Source organism: Onychomys torridus, chromosome 18, assembly GCF_903995425.1.
Source record: "Onychomys torridus chromosome 18, mOncTor1.1, whole genome shotgun sequence".
NCBI classification, from domain to species: Eukaryota; Metazoa; Chordata; class Mammalia; order Rodentia; family Cricetidae; genus Onychomys; species Onychomys torridus.
The window spans coordinates 58,993,484-59,015,018 of NC_050460.1; the positions used below are offsets into that span (position 1 = coordinate 58,993,484).

The 21,535-nt window shown below is 50.5% G+C and overlaps 1 protein-coding gene across 1 annotated transcript in view; it reads right to left on the reverse strand.

The window, feature by feature from the left end:
• Positions 1-21,535, reverse strand: part of Fam207a (family with sequence similarity 207 member A) — a 29,788-nt gene that overhangs the window by 3,468 nt on the left and 4,785 nt on the right. Inside the window, exons 3-4 of the mRNA XM_036168240.1 lie at positions 12,294-12,362; positions 6,319-6,466 (exon numbers count right to left, since the gene is read on the reverse strand). Coding sequence (XP_036024133.1) covers positions 6,319-6,466; positions 12,294-12,362 — 217 coding nt within the window. The remainder of the gene's footprint in view (positions 1-6,318; positions 6,467-12,293; positions 12,363-21,535) is intronic.

Genomic DNA, 21,535 nt, shown 5'->3' on the forward strand with positions numbered 1-21,535 from the left:
GGTTTCAGAGATGCTATGCTGAAAGAGTGAAGGCCTGAGCGGGAGGCAGCCAGAGGAAGGACGCAGAGTACCATGTCCTAGACCAACACCTAATTTAGAATCCTGAGCAGGAGGCCTGATCTCCTATTCATGTTCCTTTTTAAATATGAATGAATGACTTTGGTTGTCTCAGGGCATTCTCACACCCTGGTTTCTGGTCCCCCTGAGTAAGGAATGTCAGGTTGCATGCAACCCTTCCCTGCCCCAGTCTGTGAGGATGGTGACCTCATGCCTGTTTGCTCAGCCCTTCCAGAGGTCCCAGAATCCATGGAATAAGAAGTACCTAAGCAGTGGTGGCCAAGGCCTCCAGGCTAGCCTGGAGAGGAACTCTGCCTCAGGTGACCTAGCTAGGTAGCTCCCTCAGCCCCACTGGCTGCATGATGGGGAAAGTCACCCTAAATGCAGTCCAGAGCTTCTCTGAGTATGGTGGCAGCCGCCCAGGTCTCACAGAACTCTTGAGCATGGGCCCGGAGCAATCCCGAACTCAGACACTGGAAACGAGAACACAGCCTAACTAACCCTGTGAAGTTCTTCCACAGGCAGACGGTGGACTTCCTAGAGCACAGCCCCATATGGTGTTTCATAACTGAAAAATTTAAAACTAGTAGATTTCCAAACATACAACAGCCAAAAATAGATACAAAATCAAACGCAAAATGAATCCAGGGTGTTTTTGGCAGAGTGTGCCTGAGTTGCATCATGCACCTTTACTTCAGCCTTGGTCCTGATACCCAGGATGCAATGCCAACCAGCACTGCCCTCCTCAGCTGGCATTCAAGACTGTTACATGGGAGGCGTGGCAGTGTTCTTCTTGCACAAGGTTTCTGGCTCTCAGAGAAGTATAATGGTATAAGCATGCAAACAAAGCCCTGTAATGTATCCTTATCGTTCTTCACGCCTGTGTCAAATCAGGCTGCCTTTGCACTGCATTTTCAGAATTCTTGATTTAAAAACTGCTGTTTGACAATCTAGATGCCCCTCAACTGAAGAATGGATAAAGAAAATGTGGTCCATATACACAATGGAGTATTACTCAACTGTTAAAAACAAGGACACGAGGAAATTTGAAGGCAAATGGATGGAACTAGAAAATAACATCCTGAGTGAGGTACGCCAGACTGAGAAAGACAAAGATGGTATGTACTCACTCATAAGGAGATACCCGCTACAAAATAAAGGATGACTACGCTACAATCCTCAGATCCAGAGAGGCTAGGTAACAAAGAGGGCTCAAAGGAGGATGCATGGATCTCCCTGGAAAGGGGAAATACAAGAGATTTTCTGAATGGACTGAGGGCGGGTGGGGATGAAAACATTAGCGATCAGGCTAGGGGTGTAGAAGGAGTAGTACTGTAAGAGACGACTGGAAAGGGGGGGCATTTCGGGGTCAGGTAGAAACCTGGTACAAGGGAATCTTCCAGGACTCTACAAGGACAACCCCAGCTAAGACTCCTAGCAATAGCAGATATGTAGCCTGAACTGGCCATCTCCTGTGACAAGATTGGTACCTAAACCAATTGTCATCAAAGAGGCTTCATCCAGCAACTGATGGAAACGGATGCAGACCCATGGCCAAACATTAGGTGGAGCTTGGGGAATCCTGCAGCAGAGGGGGAGGAAGGATTGTAGGAGCCAGAGGGGCCAAGGACACCACAAGAAAACCCACAGAATCAACTAGCCTGGGCTCATAGGGGCTCACAGAGACTGAACTGACAACCAGGGAGCCTACATGGGACTGACCTAGGCCCTCTTCATGTATGTGACAGTTGTGTAGTTCAGTCCTCTTGTGAGACTCCCAACAGTGGGAACAGGGGCTGTCTCAGACTCTTTTACTGGCTTTGGGACCCTACTCCTCATACCGGGTCGCCTTGCCCAGCCCTCATACATGGGGGTGCTCTGTCTTACTGCAACCTGCTATGCCATGTTTTGTTGATACTCATGGGAGACCTGCCCTTTCCTAAACAGAAACAACAGAGAGGAGTGGATTGGGGAGGCACCAGGAGGGGAAACTGTTACCGGGATGTAAAGTAAATAAATAAATGAATGAACGAATAAATAAATAAATAGATAGATAGATAGATAGATAGATTTAAAAGAAAAGGAAAAAAATTGCTGTTTGAGTTGCTAATTTGAGTTTCATTATAGATAGATAGATAGAGATGGATGGATATAGACAGACAGAGATGGATGGATGGATAAATAAACAAATAAACAAACAAAACATTAAATTTTGTTTGACGTCAGAACATAATTTCCAGCAATTTCTGAAAGAGCCCTAACATACTTTCACCATATATACGTTTACTATGTGAGATATCATCCTCAGCACTTATGATTATAAAACAAAAATGTTGATCAACTCAAAAATACTAGATACTCTACATCCTTAAGTATCAGATGTACAGTCAAGATTTATTTACTTTTTTTCTAAAGATTTGTTTTTATTTTTACTTATGTGTACATGTATGTGTCTGTGAGTAAATGCCATGATTGCAGTGCCCCTGGAGGCCAGAAGAGGGCGTCAGATCCAGTGGAGCTGGAATTACAGGTCTCGGTGTGAGTGCTGGGAACTGAACCAGAGCCCTCTGCAAAAGCAAGAAGCACTCTTAATCACTGAACCATCTCTTCAGCCCGAGATTGGATTCTTTATGTTAAACAAGCACATTCACTGCATCAGTAAACAAATATGTTTGCACCTTTTTTTTTCTTTTTGGTTTTTCAAAACAGGGTTTCTCCATGTAGATTTTGTGCCTGTCCTGGATCTCGCTCTGTAGACGAGGCTGGCCTCGAACTCACAGAGATCTGCCTGGCTCTGTCTCTCGAGTCCTGGGATTAAAGGCGTGTGCCACCGCAGCCAGCCTGTTCTAGAGTCTACCTCGGGAATCCTGTAGACCCTCCGGCCCAGCTCCAGTGAGAGAGCAGCCACTACAGGGGCACCTGGAAGGTATTGTGAAGACCCTTAGGCCATTCTGTCACACATGGACTTGCAGTTGACCATGTGATATGGGAGAGGGTCACAGGATTGTCCCACATAAAGTCCCTTTGAGCCTCCAACATGAGGATGTGACTGTGGTGGGCAGCAAGCATGGTCATCTAGACATAGCACCTTCCTTCCCATGGTGAAGAGCACTGCCCTGAACAAGGCCAGTTTAACATAGTAAGGACATATGTGGGGCCTGAACCCCAACAGGCCAGTTAGGCATTAGGTGGCCAAGGGGCTGGCAGGGTGCAGGTATGGAGAAAAGTGGCCAAAGGCAGAGTCGCTGGCATAGTGAACATCCTCAGCTGCAGTCCTCGGTGCACAAGCCCAGTCCTTGGTGCTGGCTAAGCCTCCTCCTGACTTTAGCTCTGCCTCTGGGACTCCCCATGCTCTGTTGTCTGTCTCTCCCCTTTACTGTACAAATCATGACCATTTTATACCAGCTCTGTTAGACCACTGAATCCTAGAATCACCAAAATGAAGTGTATACCTGCAGTTGCCAGAGGACAGTCTTGTGGTTCTCCTAACTCTGAGTACATATTCTCAGGTTGGCACGCGGACTGGAGCATCTGCCCTGCTTGAAATAAGACTCTGGGTTGACCTGCACTCCAGCCTCAGATCCTGCTATCTGGCATCATTCTCCAAGGCAAGGGACCAAGCTCCTTGGAGAATCACCTGGTACCAGGACCAGGCAGAAGATGCCCAAGGTGAGCTCCCAGCCTCTACTAACATCAGAAGGTGAGGACATGCTCAGACACACCCACCCCACAGATGGGCAGAGCTGAGCCATCTGGGAGCTACTTTAAGAAATGCCGGTGGCCACTGCTGGAACAATTTCAGCAATAAATGAAGTAGTATTGGATGATAGCCCAAAGCATAAAGTAAACACTCATGAGTCTATAGAATATAAACCAATGATGGGCAAATACTCAGGGAAGAGGCAAAGCTCCCTCTTCAGCAGAACCCACGACTCTGCAGACCCTGTCCCTAAGGAGAGGGAGCATAGCTCCCCACTCAGGGTCAGTGTGGCCAGTTCCTTTCCAAAGGCACAAAGTGGAAGGGGTCAAAGCCCAGCACAATGAGAATCCTGGGGAACACACATCTACTTCGTGGTTCAGGGATGAGTTAGGCTAGCAGTGTGTGGCTCGATAACGTCATGAAGATGGCTGCCATCTGCATGAGCTTCCTCCTAGCAACCAGGGTCTTCTCCACCCTCAAGAAAACATGGGGCATACTTTAATGGGGGATGGCGTGAAGAATGCTCAACTTGCTGGGTGGTGGTAGTGCATGCCTTTAATCCCAGAATTCAGGAGGCAGAGGCAGGGGATCTCTTAGTTAGAGGCCAGCCAGGTCTACAGAGTGAATTCCAGGACAGCCAGGGCTACACAGAGAAATCCTATCTCAAATCATGACCCCCCCCAGCTCCCCAAAAATGCTTGCCTCAGTCTGAAAAGCTCACAACCAGGAGGAGGAAACAGGAGGATCACATGCCAAGTAAATTACTACTTTATTTTGTGGTGTGCGTTCACATAGGTGTGTTCATATAAGTATGTACGTGTGTGTGTGTGTGTGTGTGTGTGTGTGTGTGTGTGTGTGTGTGTGCGCGCGCGCGCGCGCGCGCGCGCGCGCACATGTGAAGGCCAGGTCAACTCTGGCGTCTTTCCTCAATAGCTCAACCTCATTTTACTTGAAGCTCATCAATTTGGCTAGGCTGGCTGGCCAATGACCTCCAGAAATCTTGCTGCCTCCACCCACGTGGCACTGGGTTACAGAGGCCATGTCCAGTTTTACACGGGTGCTGGAGATGCAAAGTCAGACCAGCAAAAGTGCACAGCAAGGACTTTATAGACTGAGATATTTCCTCAATCCCCTAATTACCACTTTACATTTAGTATGTGAGGCAAAGCACACCAGGGTACATGTGCAACAGCATTCAGGGCTGGGACAAGATGGGAACCTTCTCTCCTCACAACTGAAGCAATCCTAAGCAGGCACATAGCCCCACACACCCCTCTCTGGGCTGGTAGAGCAGGCTGTTTATGCAGCTCTCCCCATCGGGGAGCCCAAGCACATTTTTCAGATGAGAAACTATAAAGAGAGAAGGGACCCTTGACCGGGGTCACATTTTTTGCTTAAGAACCAGGAATGGAATCTGCACACTGGCTCTGTTCAGCGGCTGAGGCTTGACCTTGTGTCAGCGCTGAAGCTGGCCTGAGCAGAGTGGGTGTTCCATCTTGGGAAGCCAGCCCTTGGCCATCTGGCCCTGTAGTATGCCATCCACCTGCCCCATGACAAGGGTGAGGGATCACAGATGAAGTGCACGGAACCTTTGCTTTAGCCTCAGATGAAAATTCAGAAGGAGAAAGAATTATTTGTTTAAAAGGTAAAGTAACAAATAACAAGCTTCGCCGGGCGGGTCTCTGTGAGTTCGAGGCCAGCCTGGTCTCAAAAAAAAAAAAAAAAAAGAAGTAACAAGCCTCAAGCCTCAAATGGTGGCTCACATCTACACTTGGAAGGCTGAGGCAGGAGGATTGCATTAAGCTCAAGGTTGGTCTGAATTATATAATGAGTTATAGACCAGCCTGGAGAGTGAGACTATGTCTCACCCTCATCACCAACATCCTATAGATAGATAGATAGATAGATAGATAGATAGATAGATAGATAGATAGAGATAGAGAGATAGATGATAAAACAAAACCAGGAAAAAAACCAGAAATGACAAACCCTGAAAGCCCAGCAGCTCTGAGAGCAGAGCGCCCTTAAAGCCCCTCCACCTGCCCAGGGGTGCAGCTCTGCACTTTGGAGAGCCCCTCGCCCTGTGCCTGTTCTTCATCCTTGCACTGCACCCGGAGGATCCACACACTTAGGGGTGTGCATCCCATGCCCACTCACTGAGTTATCCTCGGCAGGGTAGGGAGGGAGAGACAGAGGCAGGGGAAGGACTGAGAACAGGATGTCAGAGCTGCCCGCAGGGTAGCAGGAAGGGCAGTGGATGCACAGCAGTGGCCACGAGGCCTGTGCCTGACCTCGTGCACAGGCTGGAAACAGGCCAATGGGAAGAAGGTACAGGGGCGGTGGCCGGTGGCGGGTCCAGGCTGCCAGCAGGGGTACATCTGGGCGCTCCTGTCACAACAGATACCACATTCCCAGGCGAGGCTCCCCAGGCCACGTGTGCTGACTCACTCACCTTGCAGAGATGGGGCCACCATCGACAACTATGAATGCCTCCCTTCCCCTCTGAATCCAGGGCTGACCACAGCTCTCTAAGAGATGGCCAGCACAGGACGCTCGCTCACCTTCTCGTGTGCTGCCGACGGCTGGCCTCCAGTTCCTGCAGCTCAGGGAGGGCATCCCTCAGGGGGTGCAGGTCGCCCACCACCACCGTGGCCCTGCGCCTCCGCTCCTCCTTGAGCTTCTGCTCAGCCAGCTTTATGGCTTCGATTTCTGAGGGGAGAGACAGGAGTACATGCCAATTAAACCCATCCCCCAGCCGCCCCTCAGAGGCCACCAATGCCAAGGCACCCACCGAGCTGCGTGCGCCCTGGGGCCTGCTTGTTCCCACAGAGCAGAAGTGTTCTTCTCTGTCTCCCTGCTGTCACCTGCTCTGCACCCCTCAAGACTTGGGGGGCGGGCCAGCGCTGAGTTATTTTTCTCTTCTTAATCACAGAGGCACACTTTAATTACAGGGCTGGCGCTGAGCTTGGAGCTGCAGCACAGGGGACCGCCTCCTCTGTAAGGGGCAGAGTGCAGGGCCTGCGCACAGACACGGGGGCTGGCACAGGGGCTGGGCAGATGCAGGCCCTGGGCTCTATTTCCATAGGTCACTTCCTGAGAAGCCACAATGTCCCTTTTCTCCTGGGCAATCTAGAACCATGTGGCACCTCCTCGAGAATGCAAGATGGGGAGAAAGGTCTCATGGGAAGGAACTGACAGCGCTAGGGAACATGGGGAGCAGGGTGGGTGGCCAGGTGGCGTGCACAGCACCAATGTAAGAGAAAGTTCACTGCAGGGCACAGCCTTGGCATTTGATTGTCTTCAAAATCACATGATACTTCAAACGTGGTGACCCTAACAGAGGGGGTGAGGCTACCAGCAGTTCCCCCTCAGCAAGGCACAGGCAACTCTGCCACTCCCTACCACTGGGAAGATGCCTCACAGGGCAGCTCAGAAAGGCCCACATGGACCACACCAGGCAGGTCCAATTCGTCAGGTTCCATCACTTCACCCTGAGGCAAAAACAGCCATCCAAGCCCTCTGCCCAATGTAGCCTAAGAACCTCTGTGGATTTATAAGTGACAATTTGGTGGGGTTTTTTTTGTTTTGGTTTTTTGTTTTTTTTTCCCCAGTCTAGCTGGAACAGAGCAAACAATTCACTTAGCACCTCATCAAGAGCAGCCCCTCTTCCCTGAGCCAAAGTCTGGGGACAGAACTTCCTTGGCAGCTCTGGGGCCACTCTCTCACACACGCACCGGGCAGACCCAGAGAAAGGAGAGCAAGGCTCAGGAGGACAAGCGGCCCAAACACACACAAGCAAATCCAAGCCAGAGACGCCAAACCGGGCAGTCCAGGGCGTGCAGGGGTGGTTTGGGGTCTGGACCCATGGCAGTGCTGGCTAACAGGGGAACCCTGGCCACTGGAAAGTTACAATGAAACCATAAACAGATCTAAGACAGAAAACACCTCATTCTACCGAGCTCAAAAGACGGGGCTGACCCCGCAGTCTCCCGCACTCCCATCTGGCAGCTCACTGCTACCAGGGAGGCAGCGACAGAGGCGACAGAGGCGGAAGAAACAGCAAGGCGGTGGTGGGGGTCGAGGCAGATATGCCCAGCTTCAATCCCTAACCTACACTGCAACAGGACTTTAACCACGCTGAGCTAGGAAAGCAATCTAAATCCTATTCTTAAACAAAACAAAAACAAACCCCTCAAACGTCACAGACAATATTCAAGACACTGTCTCCAAAACATAAAAATCTCACTCACTGTGAACAAAACATTATTTCAACAGAACAAGCAGGAAAGCAGAAAGCAGGTCTACTAACCCTCAAAATAAACAAGAATGGAGTCCAGAGCAGAGTACAGACAAAGACAGAGGAGTGGCCACACCTGCCGCTGCCCCTCGCTCCCTGCACCGGAGGATAAATTACTTGAGACTCTAAATAAGTAGAGAAACACTAAAAGCCAAAACATGGTAAAGCCCTGAAGCACCGCCGGAATCCAGGGAAGGAATCACAGCCGTGAGGCGCAGCTTCTGAGTTACCAAACATCAGACGGGCACATCAAGTGTAGAAATGCTGTGTGGGGTGAGTCGAGCTGTGGGTGGTATGAAAGGAGTCTGGAGGACACCTGACCGTCCACAGACTTTCAAGGGCCGTCATGTTCAGAACACACTGCTCGAGGGAGGGAGACCATTCCTCAGGTCTGGCACTGTGGGGGTGGGGGTGGGTTAAGTCAATAGGCAGAGTAGAGCAAAAAGAGGAACATGGGACAGGACAAAGGGAAAGCTTGGGACAGTTCCTCACAGTGACAGCAATGACAGACACCGTCAAAGGTCCCAGAGAATCCAGGGTAGCTACCAGACTAAGACATAACCTTAGCAAGATCACAGATGTAAGGTTGTTATTTAAAAAAAAAAAAAATCACTTGTACTTTTGCAACTTTAAGAAGTTTGTCCAAGACACAAAACACACACACACACACACATACACACACACACACACACACACACACACACACACACGAGAGAGAGAGAGAGAGAGAGAGAGAGAGAGAGAGAGAGAGAACATCTACAGCACTGATCATGGAAATGAACAAAACTCGGCGTGTCCCTGGACTTGATCTGGTGTCGGTGGCAAACCCACCTGAAGCTGACCTACATACCGAACGCGACCCAGTCATAATCCCTCCAAGCTTTGGTTGTTGTCTTTCAAGAAAATGAAAAAGTAATAGTAGAGTTAAATGCACGTGCTGAGACCCAGAAATACCCAGAGCACCTGAAGACCAAGGAGCAAAGGCGGCCTTATGTGACTGTCACCTGCTGAAACTACTGAGTGACTTCCAAAAGGACAATCCAAAGAGGAAAACGGTCTGCACCAGACTGTGGCAGGCCTACCCACCAACTCACAGCAGACACACGCCACTTCAAGGGACACACCTAAGACTAGCCGCTCTGGCACTTTCAGAAGGGAACATCCTTGTGACTCCAGATTAGGTTGCTCTTTGGGGAATTTTGTTTGTTTGTTTTTGAGACAAAGTCTATTACATAGCCCTGGCTGTCCTGGAACTCACTATGTAGTCCAGGCTGACCTCAAACTCAAAGAGATCAACCTAGGCAAGGCTTTCTTAAACAAAACACATAACCATATGGAAAAAGAAATATAGGTTTGATTTTTTTTTTCAATTAAACTCTTGCAGTTAAAAAAAAAAAAAAAAAGGCTGGGCAGTGGTGGCACACTGTCTTTAATTCCGGCCTGGGAGGCAGAGGAAGGCAGATCTCTAAGTTCAAAGCCAGCTTGGTCTACAGAGTAAGCTCCAGGACAGCCAAGGCTACAGAGAAACCCTGTCTCAATTAAAAAAAACAAAGGTTGAGAAAATGAATGTGCAAGACAGTCTGCAAGAACACAGCACACACAGCTGACCAGGACCAGTAGGTCCCCAGAACACAGAGCTGATCAGGGTTAACAGGTTCCTAGTACAGCACAGCAGACCACCAGGGCCAGCAGGTCCCCAGCACACACAGCAGACCAGGGCCAGCAGGTTCCCGGCACACACAGTCCCCAAGCTCAGTAATAAAACACAGGGCAGCTTGAGAAAACTGAACCTTACTGATGATGAACTGCAAAGGAGATGGACACATATGCCAGCCCTCTTCCACAGAACAAAGATTGCCGTCCGTGAGATGTTAGCCCATGTCACCAGATACATGACTGGAGACACACACACACCACCGGTGAGCACGACTGTGTGGCCGGCCACCACAACTCTCATGCTCCTGGAGGGGCGCACATGAACTACTGCTTCAGAAGAATGTCTGGCAGTTGCTTATAAAACTAAACATACACCTGCCCTATGACCCAACATTCCATTCCTAAGTATTTACATAAGAGGAATAAAAACATGTCCACAGAAAGACTGGAACAAATGCTCACAACCTTATTCACCCCAGACAAGATGGAAAGGCAGATACCCATCAACAGGGGACAGGGCAGCAATGATGAACAGGAGTGTGATGCCTCCCAGCCATGGGGTGGCCATGGCTGCCAGCAGCACAGCCTGCAGGAAGGCCGAGCACGGCCTGAGTACATGCACTCCCAGGAGATAACTGCAAACCCAACCACAGACTCGCTGGCCATGGCACCTCACCCTGGGCAGTCAGGTGGCAGATGCAGCTGTCAGAAGTCACTGTTGCACTAGGCAAACACACTCTTCACAAGAGAAAAGAGAAGATCACAGACAAGCTAAATGCTAGCCAACCTATTTGTAGGAAGTATACAAATGCCCCCAACTTGCTTTGAAACGCACTAAGATGCTGATGGGTAGACAGGAATGAACAATGAATCGCTGTGAGATAAAACAGTATGGTGCTAAGTAAAGACGCAGCTAACGCTGTACTCGGAGGCTAGGGAATCAGCCGGAAGCTACTAGTTTGAGAAGACAACAGGCCTAGGAATTCATAGCCGGGATTCTTGGACTAGAGAGATGGAGCTTCTTAAGGAATCTAAGCAGAAAGAGCAGAACACAGATAAAATGGCAAGACAAACTCAGCAGTTAACAGCTCTTCCCGAGGACCCAGGTTCAGTTCCCAGCAACCACCATGTGGCCCACAACTGGTTGTAATTCTAGTTACAAGAGATCTGATGCCTTCTTTTGACCTCCGCAGGCATGCGGGCCAAATGCTCACACACATAAAAAGGTATCTAATGAGAAAGCAGGGCTGGAGATGCCGCTCAGTGGCAGAACACTTGTCTAGCATGAGAAAGACCCTAGGTTCAATCTGTAGTACTGGAGGAGCGTGGGGATGCAGGGGACGGAGGGAGGGAAGAGGCAACACACAGCCTTTGGCTAATAATGTCTGAGATATGATGAGATTAGACTGTTTTAGAAGAAATCATGAGCAATTAAAATTGACTCAATCGATTAACCACCAGAAACAAAAAGTCCCACATCAAGGAACGACACCTCAGACATGGTCAGGTCCCATGGCTGAAGCCTTGGCATCTCCTGCTCCAAAGAGAACACACCACACTTGCTAGGAATTGTGAGAAGGTAAAGAGAGCAGCCAATTTCTTTAAAAAAAAAAAAAAAATCCACAAAGTAACAAAATATTTAAGTAGTAATCATTGAGGAAACTGACCAATTTCTATAAATACTGCTTCCAAAAAACACCCTTTTATTTAAAGTTTTCAAGAAAAAAATAAGGTAAATCGTACTTAAACATACAAGAACATAAAGATGAAAATGTTTTAAATTAACTCCCAAGGTTGACAGAATCACACTAAGAAGATAGCATCTAAGAAAAAAAAATTACAAAGCAATCTATGCAATTTTCAAGTAAACACAAGAAAGCACTTAGGAAAAGTCGCACATCATCAGCATTATGGAAAGAGAAGAAAACTACCATGTACAGGAAGGGAGTGAGGGAGAGCTGCTCCATCTGCTCCCGACGCCTGACTGGAGACCAAGACCAAACCCAACCTCAGCCATGCCAGGCGAGCTGCCTCACTCCTACGGCTGCAGGACAGGGGCACAGAGATGAGGAGTTCAGGGTCAGGCTTGGCTACCCAGGGTGCTAAGCTAGCCTGGGCAGTAATAGACCATCACAAAACAACAACTACAACCAACCTCAGGCAGCCAGGAAAGGTCTGCAGACAGGCCTGACCTCTGTGGAGTCACAGATGTACATGTCACCTCTGTAGATACAGCTTTCATCATGGAGCCCCAAACAGACTCTGGACCCAAAGGGACAGAGAAGAGCTCTCAGGATGGTTTTCTACAGAAGAGGAAGCAAGGGGGCTGCTGCAGGAGGTTCCATCGGTCTACGCCCACTCTGGGGACGAACTACCTCATGTTGTTTGTCCTGCTGCTGACTCCCTCTCTGTGGCTCCCACCGAGTGCTGCCTTTAATGCTTCCTAGGGAGCACCTCCTGGACCCCATCAGGGCCTGTGAGGACAAGAACATGACCAGGACCCAACAGTCCGGCCATGTGGCACAAGGGTCTGAATGAGATGAGGCGAGTGTGGCTAACTCACAAGGAAGGACATGAACTTACTCTGCAGCCATCGCTCATGGCGAAGCCTCAGTTTTTCCTTCTTGGGCAAAATGGTCTTTGGCTCTGTACCTGAGGAGAGAGAACACATGAGTGAGTAGTGAGGTCAGTGTCTATTCAGCCCAGGTCCCTCCACCCCTGCAGAGGCTAAGGCCAGGGACGAGGCAGGCTGTGACTGTGCTCAGGTGATGAATAGTCCTAATCCCTCAGCTTCAAGGCTCCACACAGCAGTGTGTCCCTGTGTTGGTCTCCAAGCTCGGCTGGGTCCCCAGTGTTTTTGGGGTAATGTGAGGTTGCCTCGGCGCCAACCCCAGGTCCTGGCCATGACATACCTCCACCTTGCTTGCCGGCATTAGGACACAAAGCCTAAGAACAAAGTCTCCAGGAGAGCTGCCATCACTGGAACACCAGCCTACAGCCTCTCATCTCTGGCTCTCCGCCCTATCTTTACTAGGTAGTTTCACCTGCCTAGTTGTGTCCTCTCTTTCTTGTGCTCCTGGCCTCGGATAACCCTCTATGGTGTGTTGGCACACCCCTACTGTAAGGGCTGAACTGTATTCCAAAACCATGTGCTGCAGCAGCGCTAACTCTTGGTTCTTCAGAATGGAATGCCAGGCAGCCAGGCATGGAAGCTAACGCTTGTCATAATCCTAGCACTCAGGAGGCTGAGGGAGGAGAATTGCCATGAATTTGAGGCCAGCCTGGGCTACAATGTAAATTTCAGCTACAAAGTGAGACCTTGTCTTAAAACATTTTTTCAAAAGGAAAAGTAATAGGACTATCTTTGGAGACAGGGAGTAACGGTTAGTTCTGAATGTCAACTGGACATGACAGGAAGGTAGTCTCAGTGAGAAATCATCTAGATTATGTTGGCCTATAAAGGATTTCTTAATTGGACTGGGGTGGGAAGGTCCACCTTGAATATGGGTGGCATCACTGCATGGGCTAAGTGCCAGACAGAATGAAAAGCGGAGGGCAAGCTCAGCACTGGCATGCCTGCATTGCTGCATGCTATCTGCTGCTGACTGTGGGTATAAGGTGAGCAACTGCTTGAGTTCCTGTTGCCTTTCTGTCCCCAGATTGATGGGACTGTGACCTGGAACTGTGAGCCAAGGAAACTGCTCCTCCCTAGGTTGCTGCTGTCAGGTTTTGGCACAGCTACAGGAAACAGAACCAAGACACAGGTCTGGGCCTCAGGAGGAGGCTCAGAGGTTAAGAGCATTTGCTGCTCTCGCAGAGAAAGAAGCCAGGTTCAGTTCTCAGCACCCACTTGGCAGTTCACAACCATTTGTAACTCCAGTTTTAGGAGATCCAACTCCCTCTTCTGGCCTCCACAGGCACTACATGCACACGGTGCGCTTACATACACACAGGCTAAATACGAATACAAATAAAACAAAAACAAAATCATTTTTTAAAGGCACAGGGGCCACACACAAAGGTAGTTTAAATAAAATGAGGTTCTTTTTACAGAAATGAGTTAGGAAACATGAGATCTCCTTTACAAATGAGGCCATGGCCCTGATCTTACTGACTGGTATTTTTATAAGGACCACGAGACAGGCGCACTCAAAGAGAAGGCCACACAGAGAGAAGACACCATCTGCCAGCCAAGGAGGACCAGCAGAACCAAGCCCTGCCTGTCACAACTGGGTTTCACAGTTCTGGCCTCCAAAACCACTAAGACAACACACATTTAAGACACTGGATCTGTGGTACTGCCAGACAAGCCCATCTTCTCAGAAAAGATGAAGAGCAACCAGTCAGGCAGAGGACTTGCATAAGTCCCCAGTCCCTGAAGGCAAAGGACCTCTCTGTGGCCGAATATTCACTTGCCTGGGGACATTTAAGAACACTGGCTATATCTCTACCAGGAACCAGATGACATGGCCCCATTTTTTTCAAAGGAGAAAACATGGCTCACTATTGTATGCTCTGTGGAAACATCAGTTAGACCTGTCCTAATTACCAGAAGTTGACTGATTGTGGAGAACAGACAAACAGGCTGTGTGAGCAGAAAACACTGAGAACACGCATGGGCTGATCTGAGGAGCCTGGACAATGCCAGCAGGGCTTCTTCTCTGAGAGTGATCATAGCCCACTCGTAGGGACAGCTGGAGCCAGCTAGGGTCACTGCCCAGCCAGGAGCACCTCCTGCCTATAGAGAAATAGGACTGGGCATGGAACCCAGGCATTACAAGGCAAAAAAAAAAACCAAACAAACCCAAAAAACAAAAATCCTTCACTGTTCACTGGTTACTGAGCTTCCAGAGCCCCACATCCCCAGGAAACTGGGTGGCATGGCCTCTTGGTAGGATGTGTAAGTCTATGAAATAAACCTGGAACCCCACTTGATGGAAACACCAGGCCTGGGGCGGGGGGGGGGGAAGTGGGGAAAGTTCACTGGTCTCAACACAATGATGGTCCATGTCCTTGGCCTTAACTGACTTTCGCAGCGATGACATGGTTTTAGCCACAGACACACGCTCCTAAGAACAAGTGAAGGAAACACGGTCTCCTGCCATCTTAAGCATGTGGATGTTCCTGGACAGTACGATAGAGAACCCGCCATGTTTGAGGATAAACAGGAGGCAAGTCCTGTGTCGAGAAGATGGAGATCCTGTTAAGTGATTCCAGCCTTTGTTGGGGGATCAGGCACAAAGCCTCGGCAGCTGGTGATTCAGTTCCTTCCCAGTTTCGGCCAGACTGCTGGAGTCTGTGTCCCTGCTTCCAGCATGGAGCTGAGCTGCCCTCTCGCTCTCCACCCCTGATTACTCTCATCTTCCACCAGAAGAAAGGGCTGGGATTGCACACCTTGGTCTGAGCCGGGAGCTATGGAGGGGGATGGGCTAAGAGGACCCAGGGCTCAGTAACTGCTCCTCCCGTTGGTCTGATGGAGCATCAGTGCACTAGACTGACTTCAGTGTGCCCTAGCACCATACCTAGGCAGCTGTCACATGTAGGTGCAATGTCAAACCACAAGTGAGGTGACCAGGCCTAAATGTGGAATGTCAGACTAGGGTAGGGCTTGGGGGGTTATCTGGGGTACGGGGAAGCTTGTAAGAAAAATGGGCCTAGCCCAGTCAAGACAGCACCAAGAGAGGGGGACAATGTGCCCAATGGTAAGACATCCCAGGGGGCAGGAAGTAATTCTCTCTACATGATTCTTTCAACTTTCTGTAATTCTGCAATTACTCCAAAGTAAAAATAACACCCAAGGTCAGTGGAGACTGGCCCAAGCAGTAACATGCCTAGCGTCACACAGAATGAAGGATGTTGGAGCAGGCTACTGAGAATGCTAGCCAGAATGTGACCCTCTTAGCCCTCCATGGCTCCAGAGAAACAGAAGCAAACAGGCTGTTCTTGCAAAGGGTTTGGAATGCTGAGGTCATGCAGAAGCTGCAGCCCTGACACAGCCCTGGGGTCCCACGGCACTTGGCACTGATGTTCGCCCTTGCTTCACTGGACTCTGCACAGCCTAACCATTACTCCCCGAGGGCAGAAAGACAGGCCTGGAGACAGGCAGCAACCAGACACATATGGGCAGCCTCCATGATGAGGACAAGGGGATGTGTGTGATGTCAGGTGACCATGCTAGTTAGAATAAAACAGAATCAGCCGTGGCTGCTGCACACAGCACACACAAGCCTTTCTACTTTGTGTCCACCCTGAAGGTTTATCTCAAAACCTACAGCTGCCCTCTAGCCTAGCTGCTGATGGGAGACGTGAGTGAGGAGCAGAAAGCCTCAGCAGAGCACCGGCAGCCAAGCTGCACAAACAGCCGAAATATGCTGAGAACCTGGAACAGCCCCAGCCACTTGGACCACAGTACTGAGCTTAGAAACAGCATCCCACATGCACAGGACCAGGCTCAGCAGGTCACCTCAAGGCAGGACCAGGCGTCTCTCTCAATGTTTCTTGGTTATGACTTACTTTTCATACAACTCCAGGTAGAGGCTGGAGCCCTGATGGTCAAGTCTCTGCCACAGGGCAGCAACAGTCCACAAGGCTGGCTCCATACTTAGAGAGCCAGGCCTCCAGCAGGACAGGGTGGAGGGGCCATGTCCAACTATCCTCCCTTGTCTCTCAAGACTGAACATGCCTAAGAGCCCTACACAACAGATCCTAACTCCTGGGGCCTCAGGATACAGGCCCCTCAAGAGTCCTGGGCTTCAACATCATCACAAATCGGCAATCCCTACTGGGTAGAGGTGAGCACTCGACATGGTCCACCATAGAGCACAGGAAACACATAGGCAATAAGGTTGTCCAGTGAGCCTACACCCAACTTCTACTACATGTTCTGCTACTACATGTTTAAACTGGTTATAAGGCCGCAAACCCGACAGGTACCTTCAGTCTGACATGATATTTGGAACAAGTTCCAGTCACTATCTCAGGTGCAGCCTTGCTTTGTTACCAACTTAGGCCAGCTTCTATGCTCAGGCTCTGAAAAGATTATCTGATAGGTCGCGGCACCATATAAACCAAAGCTGCAGGAGGGAAGTGGCAATGGGTAGCCCAGAACCTAGCCCTAGTTGGCTCCCTGCTGGCTCACACAAACATCTATGCATCACACTCCACAACTAGGTAACAGAGGACTCAAGAAACGTCACTGGCAGGGACACACAGAAAGTCGCTGGGCCATATCTGCCAGTCCTGATTTGGTAGCTCAACAAGATGTGTGCACCAATGTGTCAGCCTAGTACCCCACAGGGAGTACTTTCCGAAGCAAGTGCCTGACCCTCCTGCTCTCCCCCAGCCCGGCAGCCAGCATTCACACGACACTGCAGGCAAGGTCAGCTCATGCTAAGGCAAGGTTAGCTCATGCTGTAACTTGCTTGTAGAGCTCGTTCCCATAATTCACTGGTATGTGCTCATGCTAAGCCTGGGAGTTGAGTAGAAACAGTGGGAAGTGTGTCCTATGGGCTCTGTCATATCCCTGACTTCACAGCCCTCTATTAAACAAATTCCTAAAGAAACACTCATCCTCTTAGGGTTCTGTATACACAGGAACTGGCTTCCAGCGGGTCCACGACTCCAGGACCTAAGAAGGAAATGAAGCTTTGCTGCCCTCTGCTGCCCAGAATGTGAGTACACAAAGGACTGGTACCCACTGAAGGGAACCCTGCAAAGTCACATTCACTCACCTGCTCATTCGGCTCAGCCTATGGGAGGTTGAGGGTCTAAAAAGGTACAGCCACCTGAGCTCTGGAACCTGTCATGATGCCCGAGAAGACCATGTGTGTGCATGTGTGACCATGTGGGTTTCCTGTATCACAGCTGCAGGCACTTCACACAGCCTAGGGCTCCTAATGACCTGTTTCCCCCACAGCTCCTGGTGGCCTTTGCACCCAGCAGCATGCCGACCAAAGGCCACTGACAGTACTCACACACTCCTCACAGCCTTCCTTCTAGGAGTCCTAGCCCCACCCTGGCTCTCCTCTGCAGGAACTGCCTCATCCTGCCCACTTCTTGGAGCTAGAGTCCAGAAGACAGTCTAGAAATGGATGGCGCTTATTTTCTGTAATCTCGTGCAGGGACAGAGAACTGGAAATAAAATTCAAAAATATGCTTGTGGACTGTCTCCTCCGTACAGCACAACACCCTTTTTAGCTTCATGCCCAAGGTCAATCAAGGCAGATGCCAGACAGCATACCACGACCACCTGCTACGCTCACTGCCCAGGCTCACTGCAGCAGCTCAAGCTGACTACAGACCAGGTAACACACATGTGCAGGATGGGGCAGGAGGAAGGGTGCTCACTAGTGTCTGCTACCACTACTCCAACCCCTGCCAAAAGAGCAGGCCAGGGAGTCATGAACTACCTCACATGGGGGTTCAGGACCCCACAGGGAAGACCCTCCAGCCCACGGGACCAAGTTGGGTTTATTGGCTGGGGTTAGGGAAGATCTCTGGACCAGCCTCACCCCTCCTCCCAGGGCAGGAGGTGAAGATACATAAGCTAGGAGCCCCACAGCACAGCTGCGGAGCCCAGCACCTCCTGGGAGGTAGAGACCTTGCCTGTCACAGGAAAGCAAGCTCAGGGGTGCAGGAAGGGAGCTGGCTCGCAAGGTACCATAGAGACATTAACAAAGCATGCACAGAGACAGAGGTGCTACCACCTCCTGGGGCCACAAGCCTGAATGTGGTAGGACAGCCTGTGTGTGCACATGGGCATCAAGGCAATTGTCTATCCTCCTTAGGTCCATACCAGTTGTATCCACCTCAGCTCCTGGACCTGAAGTGTAGAATTTTTTTTTTTCCATTTTTCTTTATTAAGAAATTTTCTACTCACTCTACATACCACCCGCAGATCCCACCTCCTCCCACTCCTACCCTCAGCCCTCCCTCCCAAGCCACCCCACATCCCCATTTCCCCAAATCAAGGTCTCCCTGGGGAGTCAGCAGAGCCCGGCACACTTAGCCTAGGCAGGTCCAAGCTCCTTCCCATTGTACCAAGGCTGTGCAAGGCGTCACACCACCGGCACCGGATTCCCAAAAGGCTGCCCATGAACCAGGGACAGATCCCGATCCCCTTGCCTGGGTGCCCCCAAACAGTTCAAGCCAAACAACCATCTTCTGTATCCAGAGGGCCTAGTCCAGTCCCATGGGGGCTCCACAGCCACCAGTCCACAGTTCATGGGCTTCCATTAGTGTGGCCGGTCATCTCTGCATGTCTTCCCATCATGATCTTGACATCCCCCGCCTGCAGAATTTCTCCTCTCTCTCATCGATTGGGTTCCCGGAGCTCAGCCTGGTGCCTGGCCGTGGATCTCTGCATCTGCCTCCATCAGTCAGTCACTGGACAAAGGCTCTATGATGACAGTGAGGTTATTCACTAGACCGGTCACCAGAACAGACCAGTCCAGTGGAATTATTTCTAACACGGTCCTGGGCAAGGATGAGGCACCCACAGGCATTGCTTGTACCTCTGAAACCAACAGGTCACAGGGCAGACTCTGGGGACAGATGAGGTCCGGAGGAAAGTGTATTGTTGACATAGGCACAGCCATGTCAAGGACTCCAAGGCCTCAGACATACGGAATGGCAAAGCCTTCCTCTGGTCCAAGCATAGTGTTTACCACTGACCAGTGTGCAAACACTACCAACTACAGCTTCCTCCTCCCCGATGACTGCAACTTGAGACTGCATCCCTACGGAGACCCCTGTGCTCGCTGGTTTGGTGCTTGACACAAGCTGGAGTCATCAGAGAGGAGGGAGCCTCAGTTGAGAAAATGCCTCCGTAAGATCGGGCTGTATTGCCTACAATAATGCCTGTAGGGTATCTTCTTAATTAGTGATTGACAGGGAACAGCCCAGCCCACTGTGGGTGGGACCATCCCTGGGCTGGTGGTCTTGGGTTCTATAAGAGAGCAGGCTGAGCAAGCCATGGAGAGCAAGCCAGTAAGCAGTGGTCCTCCACGGCCTCTGCATCGGCTCCTGCTTCCAGGATCCTGCCCTGTGTGAGTTCCTGCCTGGCTTCCCTCAGGGGATTGCGATTTGTAAGCAAATAAACCCTTTTCTCCCCAAGTTGTTTGGACGTGGTGTTCATCCCAGCACTAGACACCGTAAGACATCCCTGAGTTCCCAGATTGCCTAGGTGGCCTCCATCAGAGCGAGCACAGCTCGCCCGGGGCCACCCTCCCCCGGCCCTCCTGGTGTGTGTCTGTCCTTTCTTCACCCTGCACTGCCCCAGTCCCGGTTTCAGGACCAAGCCAGGCAGAACACAGCAGGAGACTGAGTCATGGACTCAGCTCTCTCCATGACCCACGCCCACTTGGACACAAGTTAGGGCCCCCTCCACCTGCCTGGCTCAGCAGGCACAGAAGTGGCCAGCACCAAGAACAGAAAAGGTACCAGGCACCAGAAGAATCATGGGAGAGGGGTCTGAGATGCAGACCTGGGACTCCGGGAGACCCAAGCTTTGAACGCCTCAGCCAGGTGGGAATGAGATAAAGGACTGGGGTTTTCCAACCACAAGTCCCTCCCTACACACGGGGCTGTCCCCAAAGGGTCTGCAGGCACTGCTGTGCCCAACAAGCTGCTGATCTTTATAGTGCCACTGGGCAGAGAAAGAGCCAAGCCTGCCCTACTTCCCCAGGACTCTGTGAGGTCTAACAGTCACCGAAGTCTAGCCTAAAGTTAACTGAGGACAGATATGTAACAACTTGGGGGCCCAGTCAGAGGGGCCCCCAAGAAGGCAGGGCTGATCAGAGGACAGGTGACACACACAAGGAAACTGCAAAGGAGTGTCCCTGGAGGTGTCTCTGAGACCACCCTTGGTCTCCAGGGACTAAGGCTGGCTGTAGACTGGATGACTTCTTCATTCCGGAGCACCTTCTCCTAGGACATCCTGTGCCCCAGACACATGCAGAGGCAAGAATCATGAGCACAGAGAACCAAGGCTACTCTCTGGCCAAAGCTATACATGATCCAGGCTGAGGGGCCCTCCCATATCCCCCAAACCCGTCTCTGCCTCACACTAAAACTCTAGACCCTATGACCCTCTCAAAGGGGCAGACTTGTGAAATACACACAATTAAGTAGGCCAATGGCCATTCTAGAAAACTCAGATGTGATTCATCCCTTATTTAAGGTTTTATTTTTTCTTTAGACAGGGTTTCTCTGGGTATCCCTGGCTGTGCTGGAACTCACTCTGTAGACCAGGCTGGCTCAAACTCACAGAGATCCACCTGCCTCTGCCTCCCAAGCACTGGGATTAAAGGCATGTGCCACCACCACCTGGAGGGTATACAGATTTTTAAGACATCATTATCTGAAGGATTCAATCAGCTACAGTCTTCAAGTTCTAATTAATTGTTAAGCTGGTCCTTTTGAGAAAGCATTGCTATCAAGTGGAGGCAGGTGGGAGGGTGACAGATGGCCCCAGGACCATCCCAACAACAAGGTTTGACAGAAATGTTAGCAGGAAAAGGACAAGACAAGGCTGAAGGAGGCACTGCCACTGCAAGGTGGCCACCAAGTTCTGCAGGGTCCAGCTGGCAGGAAGGGCCCACAGCTCCACTGAAGCCAAAGAGCATCCCACTGTCCCGAAGAAGGGCGTACCAACTCCTCTGGAGTTGTCTAGCTGGTCACTTTGCTGGGCCCGCCTCAGGAATGAGAAAGGAGCCAGTGTTTGCTGAATGCCTGGACCTTTCTGGATATAGTTACCTCAGTCTCTATGAGGTGGGTCTGTCACCATTTTTATATGCCAGGACTGACAGTAATGTCAAATGTTCTCC